Source organism: Pongo abelii, chromosome 1 (genome assembly GCF_028885655.2).
Source record: "Pongo abelii isolate AG06213 chromosome 1, NHGRI_mPonAbe1-v2.0_pri, whole genome shotgun sequence".
Lineage (NCBI taxonomy): Eukaryota > Metazoa > Chordata > Mammalia > Primates > Hominidae > Pongo > Pongo abelii.
This window is the reverse complement of record NC_071985.2, coordinates 34,303,453-34,328,311: the sequence shown is the minus strand read 5'-3', so window position 1 is coordinate 34,328,311 and position 24,859 is coordinate 34,303,453. Positions and strand designations below refer to the sequence as shown.

Genomic DNA, 24,859 nt, shown 5'->3' with positions numbered 1-24,859 from the left:
GTTGTTGAATTTTGTCAAAGGACTTTTCTGCATCTATTGAGATAATCATGTGGTTTTTGTCTTTGGTTCTGTTTATATGCTGGATTACATTTATTGATTTGCATATATTGAACCAGCCTTGCATCCCAGGGATGAAGCCCACTTGATCATGGTGGATAAGCTTTTTGATGTGTTGCTGGATTTGGTTTGCCAGTATTTTGTTGAGGATTTTTGCATCAATGTTCATCAAGGATATTGGTCTAAAATTCTCTTTTTTGGTTGTGTCTCTGCCCAGCTTTGGTATCACGATGATGCTGGCCTCATAAAATGAGTTAGGGAGGATTCTCTCTTTTTCTATTGATTGGAATAATTTCAGAAGGAATGGTACCAGTTCCTCCTTGTACCTCTGGTAGTGTGAATCCATCTGGTCCTGGACTCTTTTTGGTTGGTAAGCTATTGATTATTGCCACAATTTCAGAGCCTGTTATTGGTCTATTCAGAGATTCAACTTCTTCCTGGTTTAGTCTTGAGAGGGTGTATGTGTCGAGGAATTTATCCATTTCTTCTAGATTTTCTAGTTTATTTGCGTAGAGGTGTTTGTAGTATTCTCTGATGGTAGTTTGTATTTCTGTGGGATCGGTGGTGATATCTGCTTTATCATTTTTTATTGCATCTATTTGATTCTTGTCTCTTTTCTTCTTTGTTAGTCTTGCTAGCGGTCTATCAATTTTGTTGATCCTTTCAAAGAACCAGCTCCTGGATTCATTGATTTTTTGAAGGGTTTTTGTGTCTCTATTTCCTTCAGTTCTTCTCTGATTTTAGTTATTTCTTGCCTTCTGCTAGCTTTTGAATGTGTTTGCTCTTGCTTTTCTAGTTCTTTTAATTGTGATGTTAGGGTGTCAATTTTGGATCTTTCCTGCTTTCTCTTGTGGGCATTTAGTGCTATAAATTTCCCTCTACACACTGCTTTGAATGTGTCCCAGTGATTCTGGTATGTTGTGTGTTTGTTCTCGTTGGTTTCAAAGAACATCTTTATTTCTGCCTTCATTTCGTTAGGTACCCAGTAGTCATTCAGGAGCAAGTTGTTCAGTTTCCATGTAGTTGAGCGGTTTTGAGTGAGTTTCTTAATCCTGAGTTCTAGTTTGATTGCACTGTGGTCTGAGAGACAGTTTGTTATAATGTATGTTTTTTTACATTTCCTGAGGAGAGCTTTACTTCCAACTATGTGGTCAATTTTGGAATAGGTGTGGCGTGGTGCTGAAAAAAATGTATATTCTGTTGATTTGGGGTGGAGAGTTCTGTAGATGTCTATTAGGTCCTCTTGGTGCAGAGCTGAGTTCAATTCCTGGGTATCCTTGTTAAATTTCTGTCTCGTTGATCTGTCTAATGTTGACAGTGGGATGTTAAAGTCTCCCATTATTATTGTGTGGGAGTCTAAGTCTCTTTGTAGGTCACTCAGGACTTGCTTTATGAATCTGGGTGCTCCTGTATTGGGTGCATATATATTTAGGATAGTTAGCCCTTCTTGTTGAATTGATCCCTTTACCATTATGTAATGGCCTTCTTTGTCTCCTTTGATCTTTATTGGTTTACAGTCTGTTTTATCAGAGACTGGGATTGCAACCCCTGCCTTTTTTTGTTTTCCATTTGCTTGGTAGATCTTCCTCCATCCTTTTATTTTGAGCCTATGTATGTCTCTGCGTGTGAGATGGGTTTCCTGAATACAGCATACTGATGGGTCTTGACTCTTTATCCAATTTGCCAGTCTTTGTCTTTTAATTGGAGCATTTAGTCCATTTACATTTAAAGTTAATATTGTTATGTGTCAATTTGATCCTGTCATTATGATGTTAGCTGGTTATTTTGCTCGTTAGTTGATGCAGCTTCTTCCTAGCCTTGATGGTCTTTACAATTTGGCATGATTTTGCAGTGGCTGGTACTGGTTGTTCCTTTCCATGTTTAGTGCTTCCTTCAGGAGCTCTTTTAGGGCATGCTTGGTGGTGACAAAATCTCTCAGCATTTGCTTGTCTGTAAAGGATTTTATTTCTCCTTCACTTATGAAGCTTAGTTTGGCTGGATATGAAATTCTGGGTTGAAAATTCTTTTCTTTAAGAATGTTGAATATTGGCCCCCACTCTCTTCTGGCTTGTAGAGTTTCTGCCGAGAGATCAGCTGTTAGTCTGATGGGCTTCCCTTTGTGGGTAACCCGACCTTTCTCTCTGGCTGCCCTTAACATTTTTTCCTTCATTTCAACTTTGGTGAATCTGACAATTATGTGTCTTGGAGTTGCTCTTCTGGAGGAGTATCTTTATGGCATTCTCTGTATTTCCTGAATCTGAATGTTGGCCTGCCTTGCTAGATTGGGGAAGTTCTCCTGGATAATATCCTGCAGAGTGTTTTCCAACTTGTTTCCATTCTCCCCATCACTTTCAGGTACACCAATGAGACGTAGATTTGGTCTTTTCATATAGTCCCATATTTCTTGGAGGCTTTGTTCGTTTCTTTTTATTCTTTTTCTCTAAACCTCCCTTCTCGCTTCATTTCATTCATTTCATCTTCCATCACTGATACCCTTTCTTCCAGCTGATTGCATCGGCTCCTTATGCTTCTGCATTCTTCACTTATTTCTTGAGCCTTGGCTTTCAGCTCCATCAGCTCCTTTAAGCACTTCTCTGTATTGGTTATTCTAGTTATACATTCATCTAATTTTTTTTCAAAGTTTTTAACTCCTTTGCCTTTGGTTTGAATTTCCTCCTGTAGCTTGGAGTAGTTTGATCGTCTGAAGTCTTCTTCTCTCAACTCTTCAAAGTCATTCTCCGTCCAGCTTTGTTCCATTGCTGGTGAGGAACTGCGTTCCTTTGGAGGAGGAGAGGCACTCTGCTTTTTAGAGTTTCCAGTTTTTCTGCTCCGTTTTTTCCCCATCTTTGTGGTTTTATCTACTTTTGGTCTTTGATGATGGTGATGTACAGATGGGTTTTTGGTGTGGATGTCCTTTCTGTTTGTTAGTTTTCCTTCTAACAGACAGGACCCTCGGCTGCAGGTCTGTTGGAGTTTGCGAGAGGTCTACTCCAGACCCTGTTTGCCTGGGTAACAGCAGCGGTGGCTGCAGAACAGTGGATTTTTGTGAACCGCGAATGCTGCTGTCTGATGGTTCCTCTGGAAGTTTTGTCTCAGAGGAGTACCCGGCTGTGTGAGGTGTCAGTCTGCCCCTACTGGGGGTTGTCTCCCAGTTAGGCTGCTCGGGGGTCAGGGGTCAGGGACTCACTTGAGGAGGCAGTCTGCCCGGTCTCAGATCTCCAGCTGCATGCTGGGAGAACCACTGCTCTCTTCAAAGCTATCAGACAGGGACATTTAAGTCTGCAGAGGTTACTGCTGTCTTTTTGTTTGTCTGTGCCCTGCCCCCAGAGGTGGAGCCTACAGAGGCAGGCAGGCCTCGTTAAGCTGTGGTGGGCTCCACCCAGTTCGAGCTTCCCGGCTGCTTTGTTTACTTAAGCAAGCCTGAGCAATGGCGGGCGCCCCTCCCCCAGCCTCCCTGCCGCCTTGCAGTTTGATCTCAGACTGCTGTGCTAGCAATCAGCGAGACTCCGTGGGCGTAGGACCCTCCGAGCCAGGTGTGGGATATAATCTCCTGGTGTGACGTTTTTTAAGCCCGTCGGAAAAGCGCAGTATTAGGGTGGGAGTGACCTGATTTTCCAGGTGCCGTCTGTCACCCCTTTCTTTGACTAGGAAAGGGAACTCCCTGACCCCTTGCACTTCCCGAGTGAGGCAATGCCTCGCCCTGCTTCGGCTCGCGCGCGGTGCACTGCACCCACTGTCCTGCGCCCACTGTCTGGCACTCCCTGGTGAGATGAACCCAGTACCTCAGATGGAAATGCAGAAATCACCCGTCTTCTGTGTCGCTCACACTGGGAGCTGTAGACCGGAGCTGTTCCTATTTGGCCGTCTTGGCTGCCCTCCCCCTATCCAGAAATGTTGCTTTTAATGAAAAAGTGAAATTTTATTATCTATTCGGTGAGTATGTTACTTTAGCCACATAATGCGACACACCCAGAAACAGTTCTCATGAAGGCATTGGAAAAGTACTCTGATGATCTGAACTGATGTTGAAATTTCAGAGATTCTTAGCTCTACGTCAGTGAGTGGGAAAGGACATCCAGTTTCCTGTGGATGTTGACCAAGACACCTCATACAAAAATACAAAATAGACATACAAGAATATTCTAGAGAAAAGACCTTATGGTAGACTCATTCTTACAGTGATTTGACATACCCTCAGCTTTATCTCAAACCTCTGTTTCAATAATTACAGCTCTGTGATAATTATTTACAACCCACATGTTGCCAGACACTACTGTTTCTGATTATAGGTCTGCATTTGCTTCTTTTGAATTTAAATAATTTGTGGACTTTATCCAAGTGTCTGGGTGATGTTGTAATTCATTATTGATGAGAAAAATAATAAGCTAAAATCATAGTGCTGGTTATGAAGGCTATATTAAATCAATTGCTATAGTCAATAAAATAATTTTAATTAATGGGGGCGGAGTCTGAAGACTTACCTTATCTTTTCTCATCTACAACACCATGTATGTTTCTTCTTTTCTATTGCTTCCACATCACCTAGTACCATATACAACTGCTAAATATTTTTGAATAAATGAATGTGTTGAAGAAATGTACGTAAAATCTAAAAATATACTTTTGATGCAAGTATAATCTGTCTAAATTCCCCTTCCCTGATTTTTACTAGAAACATTTAGTTCTTCCTGAGAGTTACAAACCTAGATGACCTTGTGCCTGTGCCTAATTGTTTGTGTGCACGTGAATCTGTGGCATTTCCATGTTTATTAACTGTGAAGCCATTCCCTCCAGAGTAACTAGATAACAGCATGATTATCACAAGCAACTCTTTCAGATTTATGAAACCTTGATATATATTTTTAAGCTACATAGCCTATGAGTTCACTAGATTAGAGTATACGAACCAATAACTTTATTTGATTTATGCTAAAATTGAACCATTTTATATTTCTTCACTTATTATCTCTGTTCTATCCCCTATATGTTTGTTGCTATCTTAAAATATTTTCCAAAGTTATTTTTTAGGTTTTTAAAGTTTTATGTCTTTTTTTGTTTGCTTGTTGTCATATTTTATTTAATTAAATGCCATTTTCTTGCCAACAGCCAATATATTTAGTGATTAAACACTTAAACCGTTGATGACTTTATGTGACAAAAATGAAGAATCTGCTGTCATTATTCTTATTTAACTTAGCTCTGGAAAGACTGTTCAGTCCAATGAGAGATGAAAATCAATAATACATAGCTATTGAAAGATGTGGAGATAAAATGCCAGTATTTTTAAGTATTGCTTACTTTGGTTTTCCAGGTAAAAACTGAAATCAAACAAACAAACAAAAATAACAAGTTTGGTACAGAATAGTTGTTTTTAAAATGTGGTCCTCAAGACCCCCTCAGAGGTTTGTTAAGATCCAAGTTATTCTATTTATTTTTTGAGACAGGGTTTTGCTCTGTCGCCCAGGCTGGAGAGCTGTGGCATGATCACAGCTCAATGTCCCCTTGACCTCCCAGGCTCAAGCAATTCTCCCACCTCATCCTCCCTAGTAGCTGGGATTATGCCACCATGCCCAGCTAATTTTTTGTATTTCTTGCAGAGATGGGGTTTCACTGCATTGCCCAGGCTGGTCTCCAACTCCAGAGCTCAAGTAATTCACCTGCCTCAGTCTCCCAAAGTGCTGGGATTAAAGGCAGGAGCCGCCACACTTGGCCAAAGATATTTTCTCTATAGTACTAAGATGTTTTTGTGTTTTCAATATAAAAAATACATAATAATGTGTCTCACTTTTTGAGTTTACAATGAAGTCTGCCAGCGGCTATGTGATGTGCTATTCCAACAGATTGAAGGCAGAAACATATTAAAATACACCTGTTTTCTATTAAGCTAGATATTAATAGAGATTTATAAAATTGTAAAACTGCTTCTCTTCTCACTATGTATTTAGTTTTAGAAGACATAATTATTTATTGTAAAAATAGATCATTTAGGTTAACATATATGGGCTTTCTTGATATTTTTACATGAACATTTTAAAAATCAGAAATTCAAACCAATACAGGAAATGTGAATATTGTAACTGACACAAACAGAAGATCTTTGATATCTTCATTAATTTTTGAGACTGTAAACTATTTTAAGATAAAAATTTTGAGAATTGCTGGTGCAGAGGATTGGCAAGATATAATTATGTATACAACAGCAATAACCAATTATAATTCAAAATGGAAAAAAAAGTGAATTATTTGGGAATAACCTTATAGATCTATATGGTATATATAATCAGTATAGTATAGGGAACTCAATACATAGAGATTCATACCATCTTCCTTGGTATGAAGTTTGAGTATTATAATAGTGTTTACTTTTCAATTATAGATTTCATCTATTTCCAAACATTTAACGTATGTGAAGTATTCAACATATTTCAGTGGAAATATGTTAAATCTATGAAAATAAAAATTTTTGTAAGATTTAAAGTTTATACAGGAATAAGAGAGCAATAACTACAAAAACACTTAAAAGAAAGATAATGAAGGGAGACCTGCCTTATCTGATATTATAGTTACAACAGAGTCAGATGAATAGAATTAGCTATCTCAAGCTTCACTGTGTGTTGTGCATATGTGTGTATATGTATATACTTCTGTGCATTTAATATTAGATAAAGGAATCATTCATGTTCAGTATTATTCATGATAAGGGTTATATAAATGGAACCATATTTTATCACTTCATTAAAGATAAGTGTCATGAATATTAGAAATATTGCTAAGCATTTGTAAATTGTTGGGGGGCAGTTGTAAATTGAAACAACCTTCTAAGATAGCTATTTGCTACTATACCTCAAATGCTTTAAAACATTCATAATCTTTTTTTTTTTTTTGAAATGGAGTTTCATTCTGTCGCCCAGGCTGGAGTGCAGTGGCGCAATCTCGGCTCACTGCGAGCTCCGTCTCCAGGTTCACACCATTTTCCTGCCTCCACCTCCCGAGCAGCTGGGACTACAGGCGCCCGCCACCACGCTCGGCTGGTTTTTTGTATTTTTAGTAGAGACGAGGTTTCACCATGTTAGCCAGGATGGTCTCGATCTCCTGACCTCTTGATCCGCCCGCCTCGGCCTTCCAAAGTGCTGGGATTACAGGCGTGAGCCACCGCGCTCCACAGAAAACATTCATAATCTTTAATGTGACAATTTTATTCCTAGCAATCTCTCCTGGGGAAATGTTCAGAAATAGGAAAATATTTATACATAAATATGTTCACAACAGCACATTTTATATTAATTCAAATTTTAGAACAACATATATATCTACATATTGGGCAATGATTAAATAAATATGGTAATGACAAAAAAAAAACCTGCATGCGGAATAGTATTAACTAAGAGTAGGGAATACAAATATATAAAAGAGGATATAAAACTACCGGGGTAGATATTGTAATATATTAAAAGTGGTTATCTCTGGATTCTGGAATTATGGGTGCTTTTTATTATCTTCTTTATGCCTTTTTGTATTTTCCTTTTTTTTTTAACAAAGATCATATACCACTGTTAAAGTAAATAAAAGCAATGCAATTTAATTAATTTTACACAGAACTATTGATATTTTAATTCACAGATTAAGACAAATAAGACATATTTCATAACAGTCAGTTCTGAAATGAGATTTTGTATTACATTTCAGCTATGAGTTACCTGTTCTTTTTCATGTGCCTGTGACTTCCTTGAGTAGTACCCCATTTTCAGAGTGTACTTACTGTCCATTTGCCAGCAAACTATGTAACCTTAAACCAACCACTTTTCTTCTCTTGGCCTTTAATTTCCTTATCAAATGATGTTTCTTCCAATTCTATAATTTGAAAATTAAGTAGTAAAGATCTCCAAAGCTATATTTCCAACCGAAACATCATCCCCTGTAATGTCTCTCTTTTACTGTACATTTTCTCCTAACATATTGTCTTATCTTTTGTGCTTCTCCTCCTCCAACCCCCACCTCCCAACATGTGATGATTGAAGAAGGGATTATAATGTCATCTTTCTGTCTTTCTCTTAGTACTAGTCAACATTCTCAGCAATAGATCTTAGTGGTCTCTATGTAATATTGCTGGCAGATTGTCATCTACAGAGCTTTGGTGATTCTCATTGTCGTAGAATTTATTAAAATCTGTAGAAATTCTAAGAGTCTAGACCTACATGGACTGCCTTAAGCTTGAAAGTGAAGTCCTGTTGCCTTTTCCTTTTCATCTTAAGTTGTCTTGCTAGCTCTTTTTGATATAGGCTTGGTACAGTTATAGCCAACCCAGACTTGGATCATATATTTAACACTTGAAATGAGCAGCACTTTGGAAATACTTTCTTTTTGATGAAGCTATTATATATTATTGTTAACTATAGTTTGCAACCTGCTATTTTTACGCTGTGGTGCTTACTGGAGAACATTGTTATATTTAGTTATTAATTCAAAAAAGTCATTAAATATGTTAAATATGACAATATGAATGCATGTTGGTACAATGTTATAACCTTCATGCCAATCAATTCACTTAATATCACATGTCAGTTTCTTATAACTTAACTGTTATTAAATTCTTCAGTATAAAGTTTTAAGCTATATTATACATTTTAAATGGAAAAGCAAAATGTTAGAGTTGATTCTCTTTGTCAAATAAGTCATTTCTGGGGTGGAATATATGCTGTTTGATGCCTCTGTGTGACTCATGTGTACTGATAAATTTCTTTTTAAACTTGCAGCAAATAGTGGCAGCAATAAATGCAGGGATTATACCGTTAGGAAACACCTCCAATCAAATCAGTCACTGGGATTTGGGAAGTTCCTTCTTCTTTGCTGGCACTGTTATTACAACCATAGGTAGGAGACAACTTATTTTTGTTTTTTGTTTTGATACCGTTTGTGAGCTAAAATCCATTTGTTTGAATTTTTTGTATAGTTGGGCAAAATGATCTACTTAAGGTAGAAAAACTAGATTATAGTAAATTGATTTTGAAAAGAAGATTTAAAGATTTAAACAAAGGAATAATGGAGATGAATTAGTTGTTGTTTTAGAATACTGAGTTGACTTTAAAATACGTGTGAAACAGGAGCAATGCAGTCAGTCATTTGACTAATGGTAGTAATGTCAAGAAACAGCTTAAAATGATTATTTCTTTAGACAATAAGTTTTTAATTTTCCTGAATTTTTGATATTTTTTGTGTAGCAGAAAAGGTTTGAAATACAATTTTGACATTCTTTTCATGGAAGTTCTTATGTGATATCACCTTTTCGAATTTGTAAATTTTAACTCTACATTTTAACACATTGTGCCTGTTATATGGTCATTTATGATGATTACTTCAGGGCTTGTTTTTTTATACATTATATTTTGCCAGTAGCACATATATAAAAATTTAACACTGAAATGTGAGGATTATAAAAAGTATGAAAGTTTAGGCCCCTGATGTTTTACCTTTTAATCGCATTGTTTGTTGTAATGTTGAAAGGGTTGCATAATGGAACGTGGTCTCTTTTTTCAACTCACTGACACATATGTTTGGCATCGTCTAAAGTGACAGAATGGGTACATATAGATGTCCTCTCTCTGCTAGTTTGTCATTCAGTGCCCAAAAGCTATTCAGGAAACCTAAACACAGACCCCACAGTGAAAGCCATGTTTGTCAATGAGAACGCTTGGACACAGGAAGGGGAACATCACACACCGGGGTCTGTTGTGGGGTGGGGAGATGGGGGAGGGATAGCATTAGGAGATACACCTAATGTAAATGATGAGTTAATGGGTGCAGCACACCAACATGGCACATGTATACATATGTAACAAACCTGCACGTTGTGCACATGTACCCTAGAACTTGAAGTATAATAAATATATATATATATAATAAAATTTGAAAAAAAAACAAAGAAAGCCATGTTTGTCATTCTGTGAGACTTGGGAAGGGTAATAGCTGCCTTGCTCATGGAAAGAGATGCATTTAAAGCATATTTTTTAAGAAAGAGAAGGAAATGGACTCATCATAGTTATGAAGGAATTTCAGGTGTGAGAAAACATATGTAAAAAAGGGAGTTCTTTCTTTCCACATACCTTTGTGAAGAGATTTTCATCTCATGGGACTAATTTCAGATTATGGGATAAATTGAAATCCTAAAAGTTTCAATCTTATTTTTTTGATGTCATTCATAAATTATGACATGTATAACATTTTCATATCAGTAGATTATATCAAAGTACTAAATAGGAGAACATGGAAAATTTATGGATGAACTCTGAGTTAAAAGTTTTCATTTTACAGGTATTTGTACTGTTCTATCGTTATGAGTCCACTACAGTGCCTCTTTGCGCTGGATCACATGCCAGCAAAATACATACTTTAGCATGCTGATTTTTTGCCTTTTTTAAGAGGTCAAGAAACTGTGTTTACTCTTACATTTCCATCAGCTAGGTCAAAAGTTGTGTGGCTGTGAAAATCTGGAAGAATGGCAACCTTGATTTCTAACCATAATAACAGGTTAAGTTTGGGGCTTAGACATCTTGGCCATTTCTACTATGGAAATAACTATTTATTGTGTAAACTACTTAGAGTCTAGAAGAAAAAAAGCTTACAGACTGAGTGAGAATGGTTTGTTTCTGCCAATGAAAATTCAAAAGTCTAAGTTATAACTCATCATGACCACCACTAAATTATTTTGCAGGAGACTCAGTCATTATACAGACTTACTGTTGCCCTGTGTGTTTATAAACAGTCTCATTTTTTGAATCCCCAAATACAGTAAGTTTTGCAGACATACACTTCAACACATGAAAAAAAAATAAACCATTATTACCAGCCTTACTCCAAATTATAGCCATTAAGCACAGTAGCTGATCATTTAGGCCCTTTAGGTAGCTGCCTGACAGCCCAGATCTCCTACTGTTCTATCTCAGGCTTTAGTCTTCAGTGGATTAAGTCATTCTGAGTGACCCATATGAAGACTTTTTACTGCATGGTCTTTTACTCTTGAGGTCAACACCATGTCCTCTGATCTTGGACTAAGTTATGGTGGTCTTGGGCAAGGGAAAAAATTTGCCCTCTTTCCTAAGTGTGCATTTGACATTAAAGTCATTATTCCATAAAATTCAAAGTATAATTAATAATATTGCTAATGATAATAATTGTGTGAACTTTGAAGTGATTTTTAGCAATCATAGAAATTATGACCTTTAGCAATAGCTGCATTGCATAAGACATTTTAAAATGACATTAGAAGCTGGGAGGGTTTTGGAAAATAAATTGCAGTGGCTTTTATAGGGTTCCTGGTACAGGCAGTGCTTCACGGAGCTGAGTTGGCCACAGTTGTCCAAGGTTTTTGTGTTCAATTTCATCAATTTTTCTAAGAAGCAAACATGATCCTTACTATTCCTTGGAAACATGCCCAAGGGAAGTTATACAAAATAAAATATTAAAATTTAAGACCAAATTTTAGAATTCTCTTCATATATCTAAACATCCTTTCCAAAGTTATACCCTTTCAAATTCTTCACAAATTCTATTCCATAGTTGCACAGACTGAAATCCATTCTTGACCATTCCTTTTCTCTCATATGCCACTTCCATTCCATATACCGGTCCTGTTGGCTTTGCCTTTAAATTAAATTCATACTTTAACCACTGCTCCACGTTAAAATTGCCACCATTTTTGTCCAAAGCAGCATCATCGCATGCCAGCAGCATTGCAGAAAACTTCTTCTGTTCAGAACTCTGCTGTGGTTTCCAACTCAGTCAGAGCAAAAGCCATAGTCCCTTGCTGATTTTTCGTAGTAAAATGCAAGCTCTATGAAGTTAGGGATTTTTAATTATTTGGATCTTGTCTGTATCTCCAAATGCCTGATATGTATTGGGTGCATAATAAGTATTTTTGAAACTAAAAACAAATAGGCATTTTATATGGTCTGAACTATGACTTACTGGAAATTACATAACACCATATTGATACCTGTGAGGCTAAATTATTAGCCCTTTCAACAGATTTCATTGCCAGTTTGTTTATTTATTAATTCAACAAATAATAAAACACTATCACTCTGTTGCTGTAAAGATAAAAAATAAATTCCTTGACTTTAAGTTGTACATAGATCAGTCAGGGAGAAGTGTGAGTAAATACACATTTACAATACAGTGTGCCAAGAGTTGCGAGTTAAGAGCATTTAATGGGAACATATTGGTGCAACACTTTACATAGATATTGGGTGGGTAGGTGAGTGAGAAAGAGTTGAGGGATGCTTCCTTTTCCGTAGTAGGCATTGTCCCAGTTGACTGGAAAGAATTAGGAATTTGCTGGGTGAAGAAAGTTGGAAAGGGAGGCTTGCAGGCATCGGGAGCTCATGTGGAAAAGATCAGAGGTAAAAGACAGTGTGATCTGTTTGGCTATTGCCAGTTATCTAGAATGGCTGCTGGGAGTTGACGGGATTCATCCTCAGAATCATTTTAATCAGTAAGTCAATGTAAGAAGCTCCTGCTGGATCTGTGCTACTTCTGCTGCTGCCAGGAGTACAAAGGAAGTAAGGACGTAGTCCCTGCTTGCAGTCTCATTTGGGAGACAACATTTCCACATATGAAATGACTGAAGAATAACAAAAATAAGTCTTGGATAATCAAATGTAACACAGAGCAGGGGTTTCAGTGCTATGAGAATTGAGAAAAAGGGAAGAACACACGGGCTGGAACTGAAAGGAAAGGCTTAAGTGGGGAAGTTGGATTTGAACTGTGCCTTGAAGAAAATGTTTTGATTTAGACTGAGGAAGGGGAAAAAGACTCCCAGTCTGTGGCATGACTAAGCAAAAATCCAAAAAGAGAAGTTAGCTGGATTTGTTTTGGTGATAGAAAGGTAAGTGTTAGAGTAGAGTTGTTTAAAGGAACTGTTTAAAGAAGAATTGTTTAAAGAAGTAGTGGGAAGTAATGTTGACTGCTTTAGATGGAAAGAATGCATTGAAAATAATCCCATTTTTGAGGATCTACTACAATAAGATGGAACATGGATTTTTAATAAAAGTGAAGTAAAAGTTTAAAAGTGACATTTGTCAGGAAGAGGATTAGCAAATACTGACAGTTTGTTTGAGAGAGCAGTTAGGAGGCATTGCAGTGACCCAGGGAAGGAGGGATGTATTGACTGGGATGATTGGAGTTGGTATGGAAGGACAGGAGTAACCACAAAATGTCGAAATAATTAGATACAAGAATCAACAGGCCTTGGTGACTAATAGAATGAAGAGACAAGAGTCAAAATATTGAAAGTGAAGTGAATATTTAGGCAGCAGTCTTGTAACTCATAGACAGTGCTAGTTGATTTTTTTTTGTGAGAAAGGAGTAAAAATATGGCCAAGATTTTATATGTTGTATTATTTTAAGAAGATTCATTTTAGTCATTCCCTTCTCCCCCCACCCCCATTTTTTGTTTGTTTGTTTCTTCTTGAATTCAGCAAGACTAGAAATATTGGGGTTGAAGAAACCAATGATCAATCAGTACATTAAAAACAAGACCATGAATGATTGCAATAAATGTAGCCAAAGAAACTCATGATAGAGAGTAGATGATGGAGCCAGAGCAGGGAGTGGGAGGTGTTCTAAAGAGGCTGATTCAAGAACTCTCTGAGGAGGTGACATTTAAGCTGAACCCTGAATGATGAAAATAAATCAGCTATGTAAAGAAAAGTGGAAAGATTAATGAAGGCAAAGGGCACAACAATGCAAAGATCTGGGTGGAACAGATTTTGGCATGTTCAAAGAATACAGATGAGGCAGTGCCTGGGGGACTGGAGGAAGGGGAGCAGGAGAAAGAAGTGAGGTTAGTGAGATAAGAGGCAGCAAGATCGTGTAGGACTCTATATAGGTCATGGTAACATTCTAAATTCAGTAGGCAGCCACTGAAAGATTTAAGCAAAAGACAAACAAGCGGATGTGATGCTGGCTGTCATTCAGAAGGCAAAAGCTGAAGCAGAAGACCAGTGAAAAATGTGGTATAATACAAAAATATATTTGGTCTTTGACCCAGGTTCTTGGCCCAGAGCTCCTAGAAACCTTGGGATTTTCTGAGTGATGGGAATGTCTTCTGTTATTCATAACAAGTCTCTTTCAACCATGTCTGAGTTTATGCTAATGAGGTGACTACTGGTGGGCTGCTAGATAGCTTCAAGATGGGGGCTAATAGCCAGAGAAACCAACCATGTGATTATCAGATTGGAACTTTCAGCCTCGCTCCCAGGACTCTGGGGAGGGAAGAATCGCCAGAGTTTGAGTTTAATCACCAATGGCCAATTATTTAATCGTCAGGCCTACTTGATGTAAGCTCCATAAAAACCCCTAACTGATGGAGTTCAGAGAGCTTCTGGGCTGGTGAATACTGGTGGTGGGAGGGTAGTATGGCGGGGAAGCTGTGGAACATAGAAGCTCCATACCCCCTACTTCTATGCATACCCAAATGCATCTCTTCCATTTGGCTGTTCCTAGATTATATCCTTTATAATAGACCAGCATTAGTAAGGAAAATGCTTTCTGGAGTTCTGTGATTCTTTCTAGGGAGTTAACCAATCAGGGTCCTGGGAACCCGTGAATTTACAGTTGGCCAGGCAGAAATGTGAGCAGCACAGCATGCCATTTGCTACTGGTGTCTGACCTGGAAGCTGTCCTGCGGACTGAGCTCTTAATCTGTAGTTCTGGACTCCTGTAGAATTGAATTGAATTGTTGTTGTTAGAGAATCAGAGAACTGGGTGGAGGAAACACCTCACAAACATGTTAATCTATTAATCCATATGGGAAAAGATGTTGACTTGAACTAAGGAGGTAGCAGTGAGGAGGGTGAAAGGTGGACAGATATGTGGTCTTAAAAAAAGTTTACAGATGGAGATACACTCCTCTCAGAATAATGCTTTAGAGGGCTTAGCGTTTAATTTTTAAGTTTTTTTAAAGTTTTTTTTAAAGCTTATCAGTTAAACTATGGGAAAGGCAGTTGGCAAAAATGATGTATGGACAACTGTATTCTATTTCAAGACCAATTTAAAGATTAGAATAAAACGTAAGAAGATTTTATTATTTGAAAGCATTAAAATTATAATTTTTATAATTATATAAATATAATATCAATTTATTATATATTACATATTAATTATATTGATATAGTAATATGTAATTCATATAGTTATAGTTTATATACTTATGTATTATATTCATATATTATTTTATATAAATTATATATTGATATTAATGTATGCAAATTATTAATATATAAATTATATTAATTATAATTATATATTAATCTAGTTATATGTTAATATAATTATATTTAAAATAATAAAATACTCTCCAGTGGAAAGTAAACTGCAATGTCAGGGTTAGGAGTTGCCTACATTTATCACTCAATTATTATACCTGAGTGTCAGAATGCAAATAACAAGAAGGCCACTATGGTCTACAGTGACCTTAAGATCCCAAAGCATTTCTCTTCAGTCTTAATGAAAAACTTAATTTTTCCTTAGAGCAACATTTCTCATATTTGCAAATGATTCTTATTTTCTGTCACTTGAGTGTAGAGGTTGAATTTGGCTAAACAGTTTCTGTGATTTTTTGTTTGTATTTTTGTTTCTATATTTTGAACCTGCCATTGGGGCTTTCAGTTGGCTTTTACCTAGATTGAATTGCTAAAGCTATTATGATAACAATCACAGACTTACTGCAAACTTGTGTTTTTCCAGTTTGGTATAATGCTTAAGTAATTATGAAAACAAAACAAAACAAAAAAACACCAGGAAGAAAATTAAAAGTTTGCAGTAATTTTAACGAGCAATTCCAGATAAAAAGGAGTCACTTTTGGAAATACAGAAAGTATATTGAACACCGCAAAGCCTATGCTTGTTTTCAGCCGGGAGTCTAATACCTTTCTGTTGGATGTGGGACAAAACTACAACTTGAAAGGATGAGGAAAAATTGTGTTTTCTGTTCAACTTTATGACCACAGAAGCCACTGCCTGAACTTGGAAATGAATGGACTTGAAGCAGTGGTGTGGAATTTGTCAGTAAGCCTTTTCCCAAAGGATGACGTCATTGTAGCTCTGCCTGTTGGGTGCTAACTTATTAACTTAGTACACTCATAACTCTGTGGCATTTCACTAGTCTCTTGCATGCTCTCAGAGAATTGTGTATTGGATTTTGGGAGTCCATTAAGTTTCTCTCAGGCAGCTTAAAAGACAATGAATTTTGCAAGGTGACTTCCAGTTCCCACTCTACAATCTCATTGCATTTTTCTTTATGCAAGCTCGTGAAAGTAGATGATTATTTTTCCAAAATATGTACTTTCAGTATTGTGTAGTTGAAATACAAAAATTGAAATTAAATTTGGGTCTTTTATTCTGTGTTATTTATCTCATCTACTTAAATTAATGAAAACAAAACCCATATCAGGATAATATTAATAACATTTGCTCCTGCCACTCAAAAATCTTCATGTAGGCTTATTTATTTTCTAAGTTAAAATGTGTTTCTCAGAGAAAATTTCTTATGAATGATAGCTAAGTTGGCAGAGTGCAAAAGTATATTTGATAGGGAATAAAGCTGAATTACTACATAAATAGTGTTGTAGACTCCAAAGCAATAATGAAATAGATTAGTCATCTCTTCTCATTGCATATGTATGTTACATCAGGCAAGAAGAGCACCTAGTATCCAGAATCCTGTGCTAGCTGTAAAGGGATTTGAGAACATTAGCGATATAATCTTCCCAGAAGTTAGGCATAATTTGTTTTGTTTTGGGTTTGTTTGTTGTTTTTGGTAACAGGAGAAAACATAACAATATATTATAGATCTAACAGAAGCTCCAGCAAGAGAAAGTTTGCACATTGGGTACCAACATCGTAATTGCCCATATCTCTAGTGTAATTCAAGTCAGGAATTGCTTGTATTCTGAAACAAAACACACTTTCCCCTATTCCTGAATAATTTTGAAAAGTTTTCAATAGCATATTTTAATCTTCTGAAAAGCAATCACTGTTAAATGTTGTGATCTTGAAATTATCCAAAAATTGGAAGCAAGGAATAGTCATGAAGTTCATGCCCTGAATAAATACAGAACCTATTTTTTCTTGTTATTCCCCCTTCCTAACTTCTGAAATGCAGAGCTGTTCATTCTAGATTATAGATTTTGCAGAGCATCTGACTGACCACCAGACATCCAAGTATTGCTCTGAATGTGATTAAAACTAGGTGTGATGATTATCAGAAATTTTTTTTCTATGTGTCTCGGGTGTTTCGTTTGATAAGAAAGGAATGTTACAACGTTTGTTCAGGCCTGTCTGCTTTCAGCTGGTAATTAGGCTGCATGTTTGTTTTCTTCCTAATTCTTTTTTTTTTTTTTTAATTTTAGACTTGTGCAATCTTACTTACTCTTGGAAAATTGGCATTGTTATTTATGTGGTAGGGTGCATATTGCATGATGTTTACAAAAAAAGTACCTGTGCCAAATGAAGTTCATGTTTAGCTATTGTGGTTTATGTACACCTGAAGTACAATGCTGATGTGACTCATTCCAAATGGAAAGGAATTCCACACAGCCAACTCTTGGTTCTAACAGAGCATTGGGAGGACTAGTGATGATATGAACTACTGAAAGCCACAGGTTATCCAAAAATGCACATTAATTGCTAATCTTAAATTTCTTCCCCTTCCAACTTTAATTTTAAAGCAAAAACAACAAACAAGAGGCCAACTTTGGTTGGTGTGTCCTACCTCTCCCCTCTAGGCGTAAATATCCCTTATTGAAGATGCTAACAAAGAGTGAAATTGCCAAAGCCAAGCAGCTAGAGAAGAAAAAACGAAAGTGGGGGTATAAAAGAAAAAAAAAATTTCTCCCACTGTGTTCTTACCACTTGACACAGGACATTTCTGATACCAGATGTCTGGGATTTTTCTGCAGTTCTCCACTGGACACCAGCTGGGTTTCCTCTACTTCAATTCAATTCTGACACTGTCTACCTGGAATTAGCATCAGATCCCACAGGTGAAGGGCTCAGTCCCACAAGGCTTCCCCACTCCACATGCCGGTCACAAGTTTGAGCCTCCCTGGGTTTCATCTGGAGCAGCTCACAGAACTCAGGGAACAGTTTACTGACATTTACTGGTTTATTACAAAGGATATTACAAGGGATACAGATGAAAGATATACATAGGGAAAGGGATGTAGGAAGGGATGAGGAGGTTCCGCAACCTCTCTGGGATGCATCCATGTGTTCTGCAACCCCAAAGCTCTCCAAACCCCACAGTTCAGAGATTTTTATGAAAGCTTCATCATCTAGGTGTGGTTGATTATCAATCTCCAGTTCTTCTCACCTTTCTGGAGAATTGAGATGGGGCTGAAAGTTCCAAACTTGTAGTCATGGCTTGTTTGTTTTTCTGGTGACCAGCCCCCATCCTGAAGCTATCCAGGAACCCAGTAAGAGTCACCTCATTAGAACAAAAGATGCTCCTATCACCCAGGAAATTCTAAGGGATTAGGAGCTCTATGTCAAGAACCAGGATCAAAGACCGATTATTAGAATAAAATATCCTCCTAGTAACCCTTTTGCTCTGGAAATTACAAGGGTTTTAGGGGGCTCTGTGCCAGGAACTTGAGATGAAGACCTACATGTATATATTTCTTATTATAAATTATAGTATCATGAGGAATATGAAATAAGTCATATTCAGCCTAAATAGCCTCTGTTTAAAGTATACATGTTTTAATAGATAATTTCAGTGGTACCTGTAGACAACTTTATGAAGCTGTGTTTTAACTTGATGGAAAAAAAGACTGCAGACACGACCTCCTAATTAGCATTATACTACAACTAAAATCATGTGCTGTACATATTGATGCAGACTAGTTTTGCTTATGCTGCTTAGAAGGAAAATAATTCTACATTTTTTAAAGGAGTGATATAGTACAAGGAACATTGGATTTCACTTCAGAAAACTTAGGTTCAGGGTTTTGTCTTTGCCACTAGCTAGGGTTGTCTTTCTGGGCAAATCACAGTTCTATTATCCTTAATTTTCTCATTTGTCAACTGGGGCTAGTATTTCTCAAGAGTTGTGAAGACTAAATGAGGTCACATATATGAAAATATTTTGTATATTGAATGACTGTATACTAATTTTTAGGGTGAGCTAACTTTATTATTGACTACTTTTTATTATTTTATTATTAGCATAAGCCAATATTATTTTTTACATATTTATTTCTGCCACTAATATTTAAAAAATAAAATTGATTGTTTCTTATAGCTTTAATTCATACCCCTAATTTTTATGACATAAAAATTTTTTTTAAAATTGTTTAGCATAGTTTGAAAGTACAAAATTCAGTCCCAAACCAGTTATTCCCACAAGGCTGTGTCACACTTGACTATTTCTTCATCTAGATAATTTTTACTTTAATTTAATGAAATGACCAACCAGTTATTTTTTATTTTATTTTATTTATTTATTTATTTATTTATTTTATTTTTGAGATGGAGTCTTGCTCTGTCACCCAGGCTGGAGCGCAGTGGCGCGATCTCGGCTTACTGCAACCTCCGCCTCCTGGGTTCAAGTGATTCTCCTGCCTCAGCCTCCTGAGTAGCTGGGACTACAGGCATGTGCCACCATGCCCAGCTAATTTTTGTATTTTTAGTAGAGACGGGGTTTCACAATGTTGGCCAGGATGTTCTCAATCTCTTGACCTCATGATCCACCCATGTCGGCCTCCCAAAGTGCTGGGATTACAGGCGTAAGCCACCGTGCCTGGCCTACCAACCAGTTATTTTAATGATATATAGATAATCCAAAATGTGATCATTCAAAATAGTGTATAATGTTACCACCTTTTTTTTTTTTTCTTTTGGAGGCAGAGTCTCACTCTGTTGCCCAGGTGTAGCATGACCCCGGTTCACTTCAACCTCCAACTCCTAGGTTCAAGTGATTCTCCTGCCTCAACCTCCTGAGTAGCTAGGACTACAGGTGTGTGCCACCATGTCCAGCTAATTTTTTATATTTTTAGTAGAGTCAGGGTCTCATCATATTGCCCAGGCTGGTCTCGAACTCCTGAGCTCAAGCAGTCCCACATCAGCCTCTCAAAGTGCTAGGATTACAGGTGTGAGCCACCACGCCTGACCTCAAAATAGCATATAATGTTATCTTGAGGTGTTTCTTTTAATTAACCAAGCATAATAAAGATTAATATTAGTATAAACCTTTTAAAATGATTTTTTAAAATCTATGCTTTTATATTAGTTAGGATATGCTAAGATATATTCTGTGACAATTCCCATATCATGATGGACTTACAAAAGTCTATTTCTTGTTTACAGTCAGTGGCCAGTGTGGATAGGCAGGAGGATTCTCCTCATTGTACTTGCTAAGAGACCTCTGCAGGTGGTGTTCCAGGTTCTTCCATGATCCCTGTGGCTTAGGGACCAGAATGAGGCACATTGAACACCGGCTGATAAAGCTTCATACAAGTGCACATGTTGTTTTCACTCATATGACATTGGCCAAACCAACTTCAAGGGTGCTCAAGTGAAGCAGGATATCTGATGACAGCCTTGATGACTACCATAATCTTTTTGTAATCACGTATACTAGTTTTATACCCTCCTTTAATGTTATTCAATATCCAGTCATTTAACATGATAAAAAACTGTATATTTTAATTTGCTTTTCCAAACTGTGTCTTCTTAACTTTATTAATGCAAAAAACATTTAATTTTTTCCATGTAATATTGACTCCTATTGTGTTATTGAAGGGGATTATGTTTCAAAAGTACCTTCCTAGATGATGGTTTCATCAGTGAAATTGTCTCAAAATAAAAATGAAAATTAATATGTAACAGTTTTATCATAGGTTTTTGGCAGAGATGTTGCTGTTATTGGTGATGATATTACTTAGGGATTCATTAGCATTTAGAGTATTGTACCAATGATCACTTAACAAGGTCAATATCACGATGATAAAAACATTCAAACTATTTAGGAAAATAAGTTAAAAGATTTAGGTCATTTATTTCGTAGAGGTGATAATTCAAGGTCAGAAAACTATAACCCATGAGCAAAATCAAGCATGTCACCTGTTTTATGTAATTATTAGAACACAGCCATGCCCATTTGTTTTGTATTGACTTTGGCTGCCTTCATGCTATAATGGCAGAATCAAATACTTACAGCAGAGACCATATGGCCTCCAAAGCTGAAAATATTTACCATCATTTCCTTTACAGAAAAAGATTGCCAAATACTGGACTAAAGGAAAGAATGTAAGGTGAAGAAAAATAAGATTTATAAATTAGAATACCTGATTTGAATCTTGATTCTAATATTTTTTCACTTTGTGCTTTTGACCAGGTCATTGAACTTTTCTGAGTTATTTACTTCCTTCAGGTTAATAGTCTAAATGACTTTCTAATAGATGAATGATAATAATTGCATTTGCTATCTCATAGGGTTTTGTGAAAACTCAAAAGGATAATGTATTTAACAGTGGTAAATAACCTAATTACTATGCAAATAAAATTGTTCATTTTTAAATAAGCTGCTGTATTTGTCTGTTTTTCCCTATTGTTCATCGAAGATTGAAATAAGGTTTGTGACTCAATTTTTATGAACTATTGGAAGACAGCTGGATAAGCTTTAAGAGCCTGTAATCATGTTCTGAAGAGAGGGTCCACAGCACATATCAGATTCTCAAAGGGGTCCATAAACCACAAAAGGGTTTAGAACCATTGGCTTGTATAATTTGTTTTAATTTTCAGATTGATAAAAAGTGCAATTTTGTGCTACTTCAAAAATTGAGAGAAAATACTGTATTAGAAACGTAGTAACATGTTCCAATGTAGGTGCTAGCAGACAAAATAACTGCTTCAAAAACTGAGTATATAGGGCTCAGACAGAAACCACAGGAAAATGTATTTCTAAAAATAAGAAAATCTCATTCTACTGCTTAGCTCTGGGTGATGTTATGGTGTCAGATATTTTCAGTACTCCTCTCCTGCAGATTCTGAGTTGTTTTCTGTAAATATGATACAAAATGTTACATTTAAGAAAACTAGAGTGCTACCAATCTCAAGCCATGACATTCTGGTTTAAAAAATTCAGACTTTGGGGGAAAAATTTCAAGAAAATGAAATCTAAGTGTCAGAAAAAGGGATCACTATATTTTTAGAGGAAAAATTCCAGGGATAGAAATTGTGGGTTTATAGACCAGGTACAGCGGCTCACTCTTGTAATCCCATCACTTTGGGAGGCCAAGAATTGCTGAGTTCAGGAGTTTGAGACCAGCCTGGGCAACATTGCGAGATCCTTGTCTCTGCAAAAGAAAAAACAATTAGCCGAGCATGGTGGCTACAGTGAGCCATAATCATGCCACTGCACTCCAACCTGGGCAATAGCGGGAGACCCTGTCTCAAAAAAGAAAATTATGAGTTTATGATAATAGAAAGGAGGTTGTTACGATAAAGCCACTCTTGATGTGAATAATGATAGAAAAGTAATAGCATAGACTTGATTGCAAATCACATCTCATACACTCTTTGTCTTTCTACAATATTTCCTGGCTGACTTTTATAAATGTTTGCTGAAAGTCTAAAGATGTGCAGTGCTAGTTATCTTTTTAAATTCATGGAAACTCTAGGAAGGGCATATAAATCAAGGCAACTTAAGATAGGTGCTTTGCTTATGTCAATGCAGAAAGAAAATCATATTCTTTCACATGGCAACTTTGGGCATACAAATAGTGAGGAATTAATAGCATACTCATTTAAAATAAAATACTGTATGCTTTTATTAAAAATTAATAAGGAGAGTCTATACATCATTAAGCAATAAGAAACAAACAAGCAGTGTAAAGAATGTAGAGTGACAGGTAAGTCTTCCTCCTGCAGCTGATCCTTCAGTGTCTCATCCCCTACAGAGTCAAACATGATTACCTTTTCTTATCATTCTAGGAATCATTTATGTATGGATATGTGTGTGTGAAAGTGTGTGTGTCTATAATTAATATATATACATTCCTTTATTATACAAGTGAAGCTCGCTATACCTTGCTACCTCCACATAATAAGAGGTCATGAAATTTTAAAAAATCATTCGTTGAAGATTTGCTTTATTGTTTTAGCAGCTACATAGTTTTCCTTTTAGGCATAGGTCATAATTTCATTAATCCCATGTTGATGACCATTTTTTGTTTGCAATGGGTATTTTTTTAAAAAAATGTATACATGGCTGGGTGTGGTGGCTCACACCTGTAATCCCAACACTTTGGGAGGCCAAGGTGGGTGGATCACCTGAGATCAGCAGTTTGAGACCAGCCTAACCAACATGGTGAAATCCCATCTCTACTAAAAATACAAAATTAGCCGGGCGTGGTGGTGCATGCCTGCAATCCCAGCTATTTGGGAGGCTGAGGCAGGGGAATTGCTTGAACCCAGGAGGTGGAGGTTCAAAAAAAAAGTATATGTATGGTATGACATATATATGTACGAGTTAATCCAGTACCAGTTTTTAATGCCTTTTTCCCCGATTTTTAAAAATATTATGAGGTGACTTGTTATCAAAGTATATATATAGATTGGTCTTTTCTCATATATGGTAATATGTGATTAACATAAAAATAGAATAATACAGAAGTGTATAAAAAAGGGAAATAACTAGATAGGACCATGTTTCTTTTAAGTGATTTTCCTGTGTATAGTTGACTTAGTTGATATTATACCATAATCACTGATTTTAGAGATATTTAACATGCCAATATCATTGGTCTTTATGGATGTTATAAATTTGATTTTGCTGGCATAAGTATCTGTCTTTGATTGACTTGTTAGGCTTCAAAATGAAAACATAAAAATAAACAATGACTCAGGTATTGTAATATGAACTTCACTGATACAGAAAGTCATTACTTGTCATTTACAGTGGCTACTAGTTATACTGTCTGTCTTTACTTTTCTAAGGGGGGAAAAAAAGTTTTGTTGACTCATTCTTTAGGCAAGGTGATCCAGTCATCTAAATTGTTGTATCATCCAATGTGAGATCCAATATATGTCACTTAAACTGTGAGAAAAACAGTGTGATGTGCCATATAAATACAGTCATGTGTCGCTTATTGACAGTGACATTTTCTGAAAAATGTGTCATTCAGCAACTTCCTCGCTGTGCAAACATCGTGGAGTGAACTTACACAAACCTAGATGTACACACTTAGGCTATCTGCTATAGCTCCTAGGCTACAGACTGGTACAGCATTTTACTGTACTAAGTACTGTAGGCAAGTGTTAGATAATGGTAAGTATTTGTGTATCTAAACATACCTAAACATAGAAAAGATGCACAAAATAAATGGCATAAAAGATTTTTTAAAAATAGTACACTTGTGTAGGGACTTACCATAAATGAATCTTGTGGAACTAGAAGTTGCTTTCATGGGTCAGTGAGTGAGTGGTGAGTGATTGTAAAGGCTGAGGACATTGGTGCACAATACTATAGACTTTAAAAACACTATTCACTTAGGCTACACTAAATTTATGGAAAATATTTTTCTCTCTTCAATAATAAATTAGCTTTCTGTAACTGTTTTACTTTATAAACTTTTTAATGTTTTTGAGCTTTTTAATTCTTTTGTAATAATACTTAGCTTAAAATACATTTTACAGCTGTACAAAAATATTTTCTTTACATTCTTATTCTATATGTTTTTTCTATTAATTTTTTAAAACTTTTTCAATATTTTTGTTAAAAACCAAGACACAAACACACACACTA

The 24,859-nt window shown here is 36.3% G+C and overlaps 1 protein-coding gene across 3 annotated transcripts in view; it reads left to right on the top strand.

Moving 5' to 3' along the window:
* The window catches only part of KCNK2 (potassium two pore domain channel subfamily K member 2), a 160,648-nt gene that overhangs the window by 40,416 nt on the left and 95,373 nt on the right, over positions 1 to 24,859 (top strand). For all 3 annotated transcript variants that reach the window (XM_054520442.2, XM_054520439.1, XM_054520436.1), the window contains exon 3: positions 8,811 to 8,928. In XM_054520442.2, the coding sequence (XP_054376417.1) occupies positions 8,811 to 8,928 (118 nt within the window). The remainder of the gene's footprint in view (positions 1 to 8,810; positions 8,929 to 24,859) is intronic.